Here is a 13,953-nt window from a genome sequence, read left to right on the forward strand (position 1 = left end):
CCTCCATAGGAAACCGCTGCTCACGGAAGGGGCTCAGGCTCCGAGAACACCGGCACACGATTCATCTCGCTGCTGGGCTTTTCCTCCCCGTAATGAGCTAAACCCCGGGCCAGGGAGCAGCAGGAGAGGGGAAGCTTCTCGGTCTGCAGGAGCTCTCCCCGGCTCCGTGGGTTGCTTGTACACCCACCCCTCCAATTCCCAAAGACGACTTTCAAGGGCCGGTAACCCAAAAGCGCAGGGCTGTGTGCTAGTGTGTACCCCAAAAAAGCAGAGGCACCAAGTTCGCCCTGGCCACAGTCGCACCCATCCAGACAAGGGAGCCGGGGGCACTGGCTGCTCCTCCCGGATTTGAGATGGAGCCAAGAGCCGGGACACGCAGCGCCAGGGACGTGGAAGCCCAAGAGATCCCTCCTTCCCCTGCCCTCCGTGCCCCAGCACGACTAAAGGGCTTGCTTGTTCAGAAGCTGGCAAGGCCAATTAATCTAATGAGGTTTTGCAGCCAGGGACTATTGTCAGCCAAGAAAGGCACAGCGCTGCAGAGCGAGCGCACGGGTCTCTCCTAGAAGCCAAGGGAATTTGGCAGAGCAAAGCTCGCGGTAAAAGCAGGGACGAGGAGCAGCAGGGACGGATCCTTTTGTTGCTCTCCACCGACCGGCAAGAAAATACACCCGCACAACAGGCTCACGTACCAAGCCCAGACAAGGCACCTGAAAACAGGGCCAGGAGCCATCGCTGCTGCGGCTGGGGCCAGGCAGATTAACTGCCTAAGGGACCTTGAGCAGCTGAAATGGAGGCAAAAAAAGCAGAAGCAGCCCCCTCCCACCCCAGCTGCAGCAGCTCCGCTCTTGCAAGATGGAGCATGGGCTCATTTCGTATGGCAGGGAGCACACACGGGAGGCTGGTAGCTCCTCCTGGATAGCGCTTCCTTGGCGCCGTTACCCACGGCAGGCAGCACTAACTACCACCATCGATAATCCTCAACCCACCTTGGCATGGCTGCATTTCGGTACTGGAAGAGGCTTCTGCGCGGATGGCAATTGCAAGACAGCTTGGGACCCGCTGGCTTTCTTCATCCCTCTGCCCAGGCACCTGCAGACAGGACACAGCCCGGGCGCCCTCGATGAAACGTCGAATGCAGCCAGGCTCCCCAAATTACACCCCAGCAGCCCTGCGAGATGCAGTACAGGACACAAGTCGTACGGGCACGAGCCGCTCACGTGGCTCGGCACCTGCCCGTGCTCCTGGGCAGGAGAAGTCACACACAGACAAGTCGCAGCAGCCCCTCTGGCCGGGACCAGCCACTTTCCACGTGCAAGAGACCACACCGCAGCTCCCCAACACATGCTCGGAGTAACACACGCAGGCACCGATTGGATAGAAAGGTTTTATCAAGTTTAAAGTTTTAAAAAAGGATCAAAAAAATTAATTCTTTTTTTGTTTGTTTTTACATGTACATTACAAAAAAACTTGAAATTGGGATCTTCATCCAGGGGTTACTGAGCTGATTATAAAAAAAAAAAAAAAAAAGCAGCAGGAAAGCCTGGCTTACACAGCAACCGACAGGGAACAGCACAGACAGACATTACATGGGAAAACAGAAGGCAGCGGGTCTGCGCCGGGATGCACAGGTACGGACCGGGCTCCACTCCCCCAGCAGCAGCAGCTTTACGCCCGCTGCATCCGTGCAGATGAGGCGGCAGAGTCTGGCCATCAGTGTTTATTTTGCAGGGGTAAGAAAACCAAACAAGTCTACAGTATTTTGCTCATGAGGTTGGTTTTTTTTTTTTTTTTTTTTTTTTTTTTTTCCTAAGCAGAGTTTCACTGCTGAAACTCCTTTGGTCTGAAGTGAGTAACCCCCTGCACCCTGAGAGTATCTGTCAAACATCACCCTTCCGACCCCCGGCCTGGCTGGGTCCTTCGAGGGCACTTCCCATCTCTCCTCCCACCATATCTTCTGCTCAGCAATAAACCCCTAAGATACAAGTGGAATAATTACTCTTATAAATATATTTATATCATGTAGGAAAATAAGGCACTTCAGGAGGGTTACAGCTCGTCTAATTCTATGACATTCTAATCAGGAAGAAAAATGAGTTAGTTTCTGAAATGAATTAAAATGAATGTTAATACAGTAATAAAAACATCAGATCCACTTCCCACTTCAAGGCTTTGTTTAAAAAGGAAGAGAAGAAAGCACCCCCCGAAATCCAACAGCAATGAAACCTGACCCAGGGCAGCTGCATCTGCCCCACGCAAGGCCCTGCCAGCTAGCTCCCCGCCAGAGCCTGTCAAGGGCAGGTACTTTCAAACAAGGCACGTTAAATAAGTCCACGGACTGGAAAAAAAAAAAAAAATCCTTTCCCTGAAACGACACTCCGCACAGTTTCTTGGCCATCTGGGACCTCCAGGAGCCCCTTCCCTCGATCTGGTCTGGTGCTCTGGGTCTGATAAGGAGAGGAGAAAGCAGTGAAGGTCACCGACTGCGGATGAGGCTCCAGGCTGAGCCCAGGGAGCCGGGACGAGGCTTTCCCTGCGAGCGCGGGAAGGGGGGCAGCGGGGGAGAGGCTGCCGGGAGCAGCAGCCAAGCACTGCGGGCGAGGACACCGGGAGAATGTTTAACCAGGAGCGCGGCGCCGGGAAGGGGAAGGCAGCGGCGGCCTGCCCAAACTTGCACGCCCCGAGCAAACGGCTCCCAGGACGGGCGAAATGGCTGCTCCGGCTCTGCGTCTCCATACGGACACGGGTTGGGCTGAAATGGAAAGACGGGGGCTCCTCCCGGGCAGGCGGAGAGCGGGGAGGACCCCAGCTGCCAGCTCTCGCTTTTGGCTTTGTGAAATGCTTGAGGTTCGCCTGCCGTGCTGTTCAACCCAGCCTTACACGGAAAAAGGGGAGGAAGGAGTAACTTAACACAAAATGACAAAGATGGCAGGGGAGTCCAACACAGGCCCTCGGTCTACATGGGGCAGCAGCCCTGCAGTTACAGCACAGCTGCTCTGTCTTGCAAAGGTTGTTTTTGGCACCTCTCCTCTTCCCCTACTGGTTTAAGAAATATTAAGCTTACTTGGTGGCCCAGTGCTCTGCGATTTTGCAACGATACTCAGAGACGGTCACGTTACACCAGTTGTTTCTCAGGGATCTCCACGCTAGGCTCATACCACTTCTTTTTGCAATTGAAAGAGATTTTAAAAAAAAAAACAAAACCCACAACCAACCTTCCCTACCTGTCCACAACCCTTCTGCTTAGGATCCAGCAGTTTTGATTCTCACCTTGGGATGCGAGTTTGGAAACAGAGGGTGGTTACAGCAGGCTTGCACGGACAAAGCAGCGTCCCTCCTGCTGCCAGGAGGGCCTTGCAAGCAGGCGAGGCAGGCAGAGGAGCCGACTCCACCCGCAGCCATGCTGGATCGCCCACACAGCATCCTTGTGCAACAGGCAGCACGTGGGGCAACTGTGTCCCTAGTGCCTCGAGGCACGGCCCTGCCTGACAGACCATCCATCTGGGTCACAGAGAATATGGCACTTTTCTGTATTTCACGTGACAGGAATACTCACTCCCCTTTCCCAACAGGGGCCAAGTCTAGTTAAGGCAATTTAAAATTAACCCAGGTTTGGCATTTGCGAGCTCCTCGCTTCCCTGTGTGATAATGCTGTCAGCCCGGGTTAGCTTAAAGGTCCGTTTTCCCCAGGAACCTGTCTCCGAGAGAAGCCAGAGGAGGATGCTTACAGAAAGAGCAGAAAAACAAGAGGCAGTGATTCTCCTCTAGCCCCCCTTACCCAGCTTGCAGCAATAATCAGTTTGCATTTCCAAGTCCCTACACTGCACGATGGCTCACTGGCACTCGAGGGGTTTGTTCCCTCTTCCAGAACCTGGAACTAGCACGGCTCAGATGTTCCCAGCCCATTGGGATGCTTCACCGTCTACGCCCTTTGCATCCTGCCTAGCAGCTGATTTGCAGACAAAATCTAATGGTGCAGCGGTCCACTAAATCTCTCAGGGTCGCACTGGATCTCAGCTTGATCCGCACCCCAGAAAAGCCCATCCTCCAGGTCATCATCTGCTTTGTCAAAGATTAAAAATGCGCACGCACACACACGCACATAAGAAATCAGTAAGAACTCAATGGCACAAACTGAAGCCATCAATCAAACCCCAAGAAGGATTTTCAGCAACCTGGCAGCCTCGGGCTGGGCCTGGCGTTCCAGGTATCAGCAACATCATTAAACGAGGCAAGCCAAAGAAGAAAGAACAGGCACAGGCTGGCAAAATACTTTACAATAGGAAAGGCAAAGAGGTTGGAGAGTTGGTCTTAATGGGACATGCAGCTGGTCCCACCCCACAACAGCTGGACCCACAATCTCCAAAAGGCTTTGGAATTGCTTTCTTGCATGACCCTGAGAGAGTCACATCCAAATTAAAATGCCAAAAGCACATCTGTAACATCAGGGGTACTTGTTTCTCGATTTCCAAGATATGCTTATGTTCGGTGTAAGGTAATATAAAACAGCAATAAAACCTAGGTCAGCTAGTTCAAGTTCACCATTTTCTCCCCCTGCCAGTACTGTATCTGTAGTGAGCAGCCTGGGAATTCACAGGGTTAGTGAGGAGAAGAAACGTTTCCTTAAAAGTAACTAATGAATTATAATAACAAAATTATGGGAAACGACATAGGTTAGGGCTGATGTAACCGATGGGCAACTCAGTTCACACACTAGATGTTTTTAGGCACACAAACTCCCCTCCTTAGGTGGAAGGGAGGAGGAAGCAAAGGTAATACCAGCATTTTCTGCTACTCAAGTCCCTGTGCAAAAAAGTATGGTCACCCTGCTAGAAAAAGCACCTCTTCAAACTAACTGCAGCATTGCCCTGAACAGGCCAAAGAAGATCAAAGTGCCTGGTGTTCAGAGAACCCCTCCCCACACCATCTCCCTGCTCTAGGCACCTTTTTTAAACACACTCTCAGCATGAATTGGAGAAATCAGCAAAGTGGAGTTTCACCACCACTCAGTGCTGACCACACAGATGTGTCTCAGTGGGGCAGTGGCTCTGCTCTCCCAGAAGTGGGAAGCCGAGCAACCATCCTGCCCTGGCTTTGCATCCCTTTGTGCAAGTCCCCTTTGGCAGACTTGGCGAAGCAGTCCAGGAGATTTGAGGAAGGTAAAGGCAGCTTTTAAAATAAAAGAGTCCCTCCTCACATTGCACCCAATGCACTCCACAGCCCTAGAGCCAGGAAGCGCACTCCACACAGGGTAGTCTGGAAATAATACTAGGGGGTCAGAGGGGAAAGAATTGTGCACTGTTGCCAAAAACTGATTATTTGACAGTGGGATGCAGCAGAGAACAGACATTTAAAGCCCATTTTCTTGCAGCACTACCAGTATTCACTGGAAAGGAAGAGCCATCAGATCAACTGTCTGCTGTTGCAATGAGAAAACTAGCTGAAAATGTCCTTCATCTGAAAGGCCACGCGGCCACAACAGGATCATCCATCTTTACTTTAAAAATCCCTCAGGATGGAGGGTTTATATGTGCTCTGCCTGGTGGCATCGAGAATCTGGAGGTTTAGCTCTATTTTAAATAAGCAACCGTTACACCCCCTCCAGCTAAATCCCAACACCGCATCCTCAGTGTCCGTGAGGAGACCTTTTGGAAAGGCAGAGCACAAAGTCCTGCCAAAGCCAGAGGGGGGAGGGAGGGGAGATATGCTGCTGGTTGTCTGAAAACCCTTGGCACATCTTTGGTTATGGGATGAAAAAGAAAGTGGTGGAAGGTTTGGCCACCTGATTCTTTAAGAAGATGTTAACCCAGGAGAGAAGGGGAAGAAGGGGACAGGACTGTGGTTAATCCGACCATTCGTCCTCATCAAACTCCGAAGAGTCGTCCTCAGAGTCGCTGTACTCCACAGCGATGCGGCGTGACAGGATCGTTGCCACATCATTGCCCACAACGTCCCGCTTCTCCTGTTCCCGCTGCTCCTCCACCTTGCGGAGCTGGAAGCCTGTTGGGAAGAAGGCAACAGAGGGGATCATTCAAAGGCTTTGGTCACACTGAAATCTCCAAAGCAGCCATCCCTTTGACACAACCCCCTGAGCAAGGCAGCCTGTCCTCTGCCAGTGAGTATTGGACAGGCTGTGGGATAACGCTGATGGTGAATGACAGCCAAGACAGGCTGGGTGGGCAGGTGGAATGGGAAGCGAATCGTTTCTGTGCTCCTCTGAGGGGTTACACCACTGCTGTTCAATCCACTTGCAAACTTGGACCACACCAATTCCAGTACTGCCATCTCCAAAGGTGCAGGTGGAGGCACAAAACCTTTTGAGGTTGTCGTTAGGGTGGGCAGACAAGGAGGGACCACAAGGAACAGGTCTCAAGCAGCAAGGCAGTCACCCCACTGCTCATGAGATGGCTCCCAAGTGCTCTCACTTTGAGGCAAAGGAGAAAGTTGGTATTGAAACAAAACCTTACCTTGACGAATAGCTGAAAGCAGATCACTCCTGGCATCACTAACCGCAGGCAAGGATGACTTGGGCTTGGAGGCGGAGGTGTCTGAAGGTGGAGGAGGGGGTGGGGGACCATCCAGGCCACCGGAAGACAGAGGCGGTGGGCCAGGAGGAGGCGGTGGTGGAGGGGGAGGCGGCGTATTCCCACTGCCTGGCTGTGGCAGCGGAGGTGGGAGCACGCTGGCATATTCGACTGCTGGAGGGGGTGGTGGTGGTGGCGGGGCAGCAAACTCGGGGTGAGGAGGGAAAGAAGGGGGCGAGGGTGGTGGTGGAGTTCCCGGGGATGGGAAGCCCACGGGAGGTGGTGGAGGGGAGGTGTTTCCCAGCAGCGGTGGTGGTGGAGGTGGCGCCGGAGGGGGAGCAAAGCCTGGCCTGGCTGCTGAGGGGGATCCGATCGGAGGAGCTGGTGGTGGGTGACTTGGGCTAACCAGGCTGGATCGTTTGGTCCCTCCAGAACCAGAACCTCTTTGGTTGTCTACAGGATAGCTGTTGCAACAGAAGGAAAGAGACATAAGGCTATTAGATGTGAGGCCAGATTAGACTGTACAATCTCAATGTTAATGCAAATCACGTGTGTTTGGTGCAGTCCAGACAACAAAAAAAAATAATATCTAAGTTCCAGCTTTAACTGGTGTTTCCAAGAGACCTCACTCCTTGGTTTTAGTTCCCTCGCAGCGTTTCTTTTGGCCTACACCACCAGAACAAAAGAAAGCTTCTAGGGACTGGCAGAAATGCTATCATCCATCCCATCTCCCAGGCTGACAAGAACATGAGCCATCTCACCTCTCCGCCAGAGGCCAGGCGTCACGTCTGAGCTCAGAGCAGCCTCCTGGCTTAAGAGCTCCTGCAGCAATGCAAGCCACTACCCCTCCACACTGAGGTCAGACTTATGACACGCCAAGCAGGGATGTCTACCGTGATAAATCGCACAAGGACTGGTGGGTGTGCCAGGAAAGCATATGCTCTGAACACCTGCTAGCAACAGATCTCTTCACCGGATTCCATGGCTCAGAGCTGGAGAGCAGCAGCCATGTCTCATAGCTCACCGTGGGGAGTGAAGAGGAAGATATGGAAACCCAACGTGCTCTTAAGGAAAACACCTATTCATGAGCGACTGAATCTCCCATTTATGGAAGCTGTGTTTATACCAGAAAACACTACTGCCCATAAGATACTGTAATATCCTCTCTACGTGTAAAGGAAGCCCTAAACTGACATCCCCTTCCACAGTAAGACAGAAAAATAAGGTACTTTTGCTACAAAAATGTCACAATTTTTAACAGTGCACAGAGCTGATCCAAGACAGACTACTGGAGATCAAACCTAGCTCCCAGGGTTCTTTAAAAAACAACCACCAAAACAAAACCAGAGAAAGGAGATCTCTGTGGCTGGCAGAGATCTAAGCAACTGCATAAGGCAGTGTAAGCTTCATCTGAAAGCTCGTTTCTGCTCTGCCCTAGAGGAACATGCTGCAGAGTGGAGGGCTTGGTCTCTTTGACACATCAGAAGAGCCTTTTCTGCAGCATTGCTGCCTTTGGATAAGATGGAGACAAGCTAACGCAGTCCTGTCTATCAGACATACTTCCTCCTGTTACTCTGGACTCTGTTTTACTGCCTTTAAAAAAAAGGCTACTCTCTTGTTTCACCCTTTGTGTCTTGAGCTACCACTGGACCATAATTCTCATCTCTAGAGGTGACTGGAAGTCACCATTTCATCAGATACAAAGCAGCTACCCTGAACTTGCACTGAAGTCTCTGGGAAGAAGTCAGCTGGTGTGCTCAAGTCCTTTAAATTTAACTACATCTACATCTTCAGTGCCCACATCGTGCATTTGTCAGAGATCATAGGGCAAATGGTAACAAAAACAGCAGAGAAAGAAACCGTTCTTCGCACAGCTCTGTCAGGAACATAAGTCTATGTGCTCTGGACCAACTGCATTGGAAAACGCATGCAATGGAGCCAGACCATTAATTGGGACCCCACTCTTCTAGAGAGTGAAATAAGCCTGCTCTACTTCTTGCCCGAGCCCACTGTCCCCTTCTGTATGGGAACAACGATGGTGGTCGGGATTTACGGAGAGCTGTTCTGCCTGTGCCTCTGTCCCTGCCTGCAGTTGCACTTCCCCTCCAGACAGGAGCATTCTGGTTCCCATACAACACCCGTTAGGAAGTTATGCTGAACTATCTCAGCCTGTCTCATGTCATCCTTTTACACCACCTACTACTCCTTGGTGACAGAAGGGATCCCGTAGGCTTACCTAAATTCCACCGGGGGCGGAGGCAGGCTGTCATCTGGGAATGAAGGAGGTGGTGGCACAATAGAGTCAGTCTGCGGCGGTGGCGGGTAGCAGTTCACGTCCATGCTTTCATTTGAACCGATGCTGCCGTTCTGATACACCATGTTAGAGGGGTACCTGAGTGAAAGCAAGACAAGCGATTTATTTAAAGAGTTCAAGGCAATGTCTAAAGCTCATTTCCCGCCCCCCTCACTCACAAGAGCTTTGCCTCCTGGAAGGGTTACAACAAACAACCGTGCAGCAGTTCAACCACCGAACGGCAGTGATATTAACCAAGTGGATGGATCAACCTGCAAGATTTAGAAATGAGGTCTTCTAGCAGGAATGGCTTTTCCCAGCACAGTGGGACCTGCCTTTAGGTGGAACCTTATCAACCACCACGACAGGACACACAAAACAAAACCTTAAAGCAACATTTAAAAAAAAGAAAAAAAGAAAAAAGTCTCTGTTTCTCAAGGCATCCTATATGAAGAATTATGTACAGCTGTATTAGTATGCTCTGCGTAATTCTTTGGCTAGAATTTGCCCAGATGCTCTCGTGTTTGTTTATTGCTACCACACACCAGAACAGCATGAGTATATATTTTAGTGAACAAGAAAACACCAAAATAAAAAATACATTTCTTAACATTTGATTCTAGAAAAAACATTTATAAGAGCGTGTTTTGACCAGTGTGGACTTGAAGGACTCCCAGTTACACTGGGTATCATCAGTGGCAAAAAAAGAAGAGGTACTCCTAGGTGCCAAAAAAAAAAAAAGCTTGAGAATAGAGTATCAAAAAGAACCCAAGGAACGGCAATGCCATTAAAAGCAAGTATCCAGAGCTGAAATAGTACTGAAGGAAGAGACCACTCTCACACTCAACTTCCAATGAGCTCATTTCACTGTGGGGCGGTGGAACCACCCCATTCTTGGGGGCTCTGGACCTCCAGTGAATTCAAATGCATGAACATGCTTACACCAGAAGAGAGGAGCAAGAAAATGGTGCTGTTGTGCTGCTCGATTCCTCTGCTAGAAACCAAACCTGTTCTCCTATTAAACTAAAAGCAAGTTTTATTTTTAGCTGGAGAGTGTGATTTAAAGAGAGATTTTTCTTATATGAAAGGAAGCTGCAAGGAGCGAGCAAGCGAGAAGTGCATTGTGGGGAATTCGGTCTGCTTCCAGCCTTGCTGGTGTCAAAAGTTAAATGAATTCCCAAGCCAGAAGTGCTAAAGAGAGATCTGTAGCTTGAAATACTTGGATGGGGACAGCCCCCGCTTCAACTTTAGGGTGTGAAGAGCCATTTGTGAAATGTTACAAAGCAGTCACACAATACCACCGAGATGCCACCCTGCTCCTCAGTGTAAGGTCCAGAGGCTAGGTGTGATGGGAAGGGCACTGCGATGGGGTAGGGAGCCAAAGCTCTCAACACTTTTGTGCCCACAAGACAGGCAGCCGAGAGCAGACTTGCTACCGAAGCTGTTCCTGCCACCTTGTTCAAACCATGTAGCTCCCTGATTTATTTAGCAAATTTTAAATCAGCAGACGGATTTACTTTGGAGAATCTGATTAGTGGCAGTATCGATCTGCACTGTGCAGCAGATCTGGAGAAGCTGCAGAGCAGGGTGAACTGCATTACAATCAACAACGCCCGCCTGCTCCCCCTCACTGGGGAGCTGAAGAGAGAGCCCCAGACTTGCTTACCCAGCAGGACCATGTTTGTCCTTTGACTCAACAAATTCTTGTCCCATTTTCAGCTTCTCCCACTCTTCTTTCCGGGTTTTGATTTTCCGTGGATTCACATTTCCTCGGTTTGGATTCTCCTTTTTCTCTTTCTAAGGGAGGAGGAATCAAACAGAAGCCTTATTTTGCTTTAAACTCACTGGGAACAGGGAGGGATAGGACAGACCTGTAGCAGTTTCAATAAGATACATTCTCAAAGAGGGCCAGGATTTTTAATTTACTTTCCTGATTGCTGCAAGCTCCAAAGATCTCCCATACAAAGAAGCTGGAGCAGAGATAGCATAAAAAAAGACAGACAACATCAGATTTCCCCAGTGCAGCCCAGACATGATGCCATCGTTACTCCCTGGCATGACCACCTTGAGGGCAGAGTGAAAGCTCAGTTTCCCACATCAATTCAGTTTTTGGCCTCTGTGTCAAGGCTGCCAAATCTCACTATCATCTTGCTGGTGTTAAGTGCTTTGAGGTGCAATATGGACACTTGCCCACAAAGAACTGGGCTTTAGCTAGCCTCACTCTGTATTCTAACATGGCCTAAATCTCTCCTTTGTTATTCTGATCGAAAAAACATGATCTATTTTGATATTTAATACTCCAGTTGCTCAAAAGCTAAATAAAGTATGCTCAAACCGAATCTTTTATGGTGTAAGTTTCAGTGTTGGTAAACATGGGTCCAAATCCCCAGGCAACCAAACCAGGAACTCTACCTGCCATTTTCAGCTTAAATGGTTTTGTTAAGCCTCCCGCTTGCCCCTAATTTAACATTAGGGCCTGGTTTTGCACTCCTGAAGGGACATTTTCTCTTTTCTTTATTCTTCCACTGCAGAATTTATTACACCACTCAACACGCTGCGGTGCTGGGGCAGTGGGATTTGCACTGCTTCAACACTGAACAGACCCCTATGCAACATCAGAAGTGCAGAAAAGACTCCGATGCAACCTTCTCCCCCGCTGACTGCACCAGCACTACGTTTGAGAACTACAAATTACACCATTGTAACCATACAAAGATGGTGCCATTTGGAAAAACAGATCAAGGGTATCTTTGTTTTCTTTTTTTAATTAACAAGGATGAGAGTAAACCAGAAAAAACCTTCACTGAATTGATCCCTAAAGAGCTTAAGAGAGCAAACCTGAATTTTGGATAGCAGTTTTGGAGTCCAAGATTTATTAACACTCCCCACCTCCTATTCTTCCCTGACATGCCTCTCTTGGCAGAGATCTCCCATTTCCTCACCCTATGTTTCCGCTTCTCTTTCATAATATCCTTGGTGTCCTGAAGCATTTTCTCTTTCCAAAGGTCAAAGAAATATGAAGGATCCGTGTAGAATTTAAGTGCCTCTTTGCCATCATCCCTAGAACAGGGGGAAGAAAAAAAAAAAAAAAACAAAAAAACCAAAAAAAACCAAATACACAAAAAAGGACCATGTCACACATTTGTTTGAAGCCCAAAGAAAACGCAAGGCATAACCCCAGATGACAGTTTTAAAGTCTGCAGTGAGAAGGTCAAACACGCTGCTCTTCCCTCTGTCCCCCATTTGAGAACAGGCAGCAGACCCACAGCCTCACTTGTCCTGGCTCTCCCACTTGCCATCACTTTTGTCCTCACACAAACTCTCCATTACTCAGCACCTGAAGAGCTCAACTGCTCTGAACAATCACCAAGAGAGCAGCAGGTCTCTCACTTCAACTCCCACTTGTTTGTGTTGTATTTTTGGTGTGAAAAAAACCTTCTCCAGCTCAGGAACCCTAAATCAGACCAGCAGCGTCCTTGAAACTCATGAGTGAGCGTGCACGCACACACACACACACACACACTCTCCTCCTACTTTGCAGTGCAGCCGCGTCTGGCAGAAGACAGCTGCCTCCAGCTATCTGTAATTACTTTTTACCTGTTCAAAAGATATTTATGGATGTGGGCTAAGTCTCTGTATTCTGACCCCCTTTACTTCTACTACCTACAAGATGAAATCAGAGCAGGACTGCTCAGAAGAACTGGTTACACAGCCAGCGTAGGTCACATCAGATGTCTCAGACCAGGCACAGAAGGCCACAGAAAGCATCTCCAGATCTACAGGAGTCTGCTGCACCCACCTGGGTGAGAGCCATTTACAGATGTATGCTCTGCAGTTTGCGCTGCGGCTTTCTGGAAAGAAGCCACAGGGCTACAGAGAAGCACAAGAAAAATGCATCATCTGCACAACACCTAGCATGTTTATGCAGTGCCAGCCAAGCCTTGCCCCAAGGCAGTCACAAAAGTGACAGCAGGTAACCAAATATATAATTTTCTAGCTACCCTCATTTGTACAGCCCCAAAAGCAAAGTTCCACGTAATCCAGGGGATGGAGATTTCCTGGTGGATCTCAGTGTAGCAACTCGATTTCCCAGTGGAAACAGATACTTCAATACAGCACAAGATGGGAAATTACCTTGGCAGGTTGGGAGGAAGAGGTACTCTGCAAGGGAGCAAGGGGCCAAGAAGGTATTGCAGCCATACCTGTAAGGTGAGAGAATGTTGAGAGGTGGAGGAGTATTGCAGGTCCTATAGGTTTCAAGGACAGGCACGGGGAGAGAATCTCTATCAAAGAGCTTCTGGTCCTGAGTAGTGGAGCTTTTGAAGGCTTTCCTGGTGTTAATGCCTTGCAGGGACACTGTAAGAAAGAGGAGAGAGCAAGTGAAGAACAGCTTGACCCAGGCCAATGACACTGAAGATAAAGTAGTGAACATCTGATTTCAGTTGGAGTTCTTGGCACGCTTAGCACTTCTTAAGGTCAGGTTCCTTTTCCCACAGATCTCTTGGGAAATCCAGCAAAGCTCAGATCATGCCGTGCCAAGATCTGCTGCTGTATAGACATGGCTCTCTTGAGAGTTGCCGATGTGGTTTTGAACCCCTGCGACCAAGACTGAAGAAGTGCACTGCTATCAAACTGTTGAAAAGTGAGTTTCCACATGGAGACTTGCTAACGAGCAAAGCTAGACTCAGTCAAAAAGGCTATCCACATAAGCAGCATGGTGCTTTTTCAGGAGAGGAGGAAACGGTCCCTCTTAGTCCAAGAGAAGATGTTCCAACACCCATCGCAGCGTCATGCTCACTTTATGGCTGTGAACCAACCATGCTGACTCAATGAGAATCTTTACCACGCTTGGTCTGCAAGGACTGTGCTCCACTCCATTACCTTCTTCCTCTTTGGGATCCAGCTGAGTGACTTTGACTTGCAAGCGGTCAACTCTCTCGACTAGAATGCTCACCCGAGAGGCAAAGGTGTTGGCTTGAGTAAACAACTCTCCAAATATGTCTTCTGCAAATTTACCTGGAATATTAAAGTGTCCACATTACCCTTGTGAGCCACATCAGACCACATTCAATCTCCCACCTTGTTTTCTTGAAGAAAGAAGAAAGAAAGAAAGAACCATGCTTCTTTTAAAGTTTGTCA

General features: G+C 49.2%; 1 protein-coding gene across 4 annotated transcripts in view; it reads right to left on the reverse strand.

The window, feature by feature from the left end:
- WASF2 (WASP family member 2) overlaps window positions 1-13,953 on the reverse strand; it is a 47,006-nt gene that overhangs the window by 12,146 nt on the left and 20,907 nt on the right. For 3 of the 4 annotated variants that reach the window (XM_041129084.1, XM_041129086.1, XM_041129085.1), the window contains exons 3-10: window positions 13,696-13,830; window positions 13,017-13,170; window positions 11,757-11,874; window positions 10,481-10,611; window positions 8,758-8,913; window positions 6,465-6,985; window positions 5,850-5,997; window positions 987-1,089 (exon numbers count right to left, since the gene is read on the reverse strand). In XM_041129084.1, coding sequence (XP_040985018.1) covers window positions 987-1,089; window positions 5,850-5,997; window positions 6,465-6,985; window positions 8,758-8,913; window positions 10,481-10,611; window positions 11,757-11,874; window positions 13,017-13,170; window positions 13,696-13,830 — 1,466 coding nt within the window. Of the gene's footprint in view, window positions 1-986; window positions 1,090-1,137; window positions 1,169-5,849; window positions 5,998-6,464; window positions 6,986-8,757; window positions 8,914-10,480; window positions 10,612-11,756; window positions 11,875-13,016; window positions 13,171-13,695; window positions 13,831-13,953 lie in introns of those variants that run through there. The other variant, XM_030038611.2, reaches the window with a different exon arrangement.

Source organism: Aquila chrysaetos, chromosome 16, assembly GCF_900496995.4.
Source record: "Aquila chrysaetos chrysaetos chromosome 16, bAquChr1.4, whole genome shotgun sequence".
In the NCBI taxonomy this organism is placed as follows: domain Eukaryota; kingdom Metazoa; phylum Chordata; class Aves; order Accipitriformes; family Accipitridae; genus Aquila; species Aquila chrysaetos.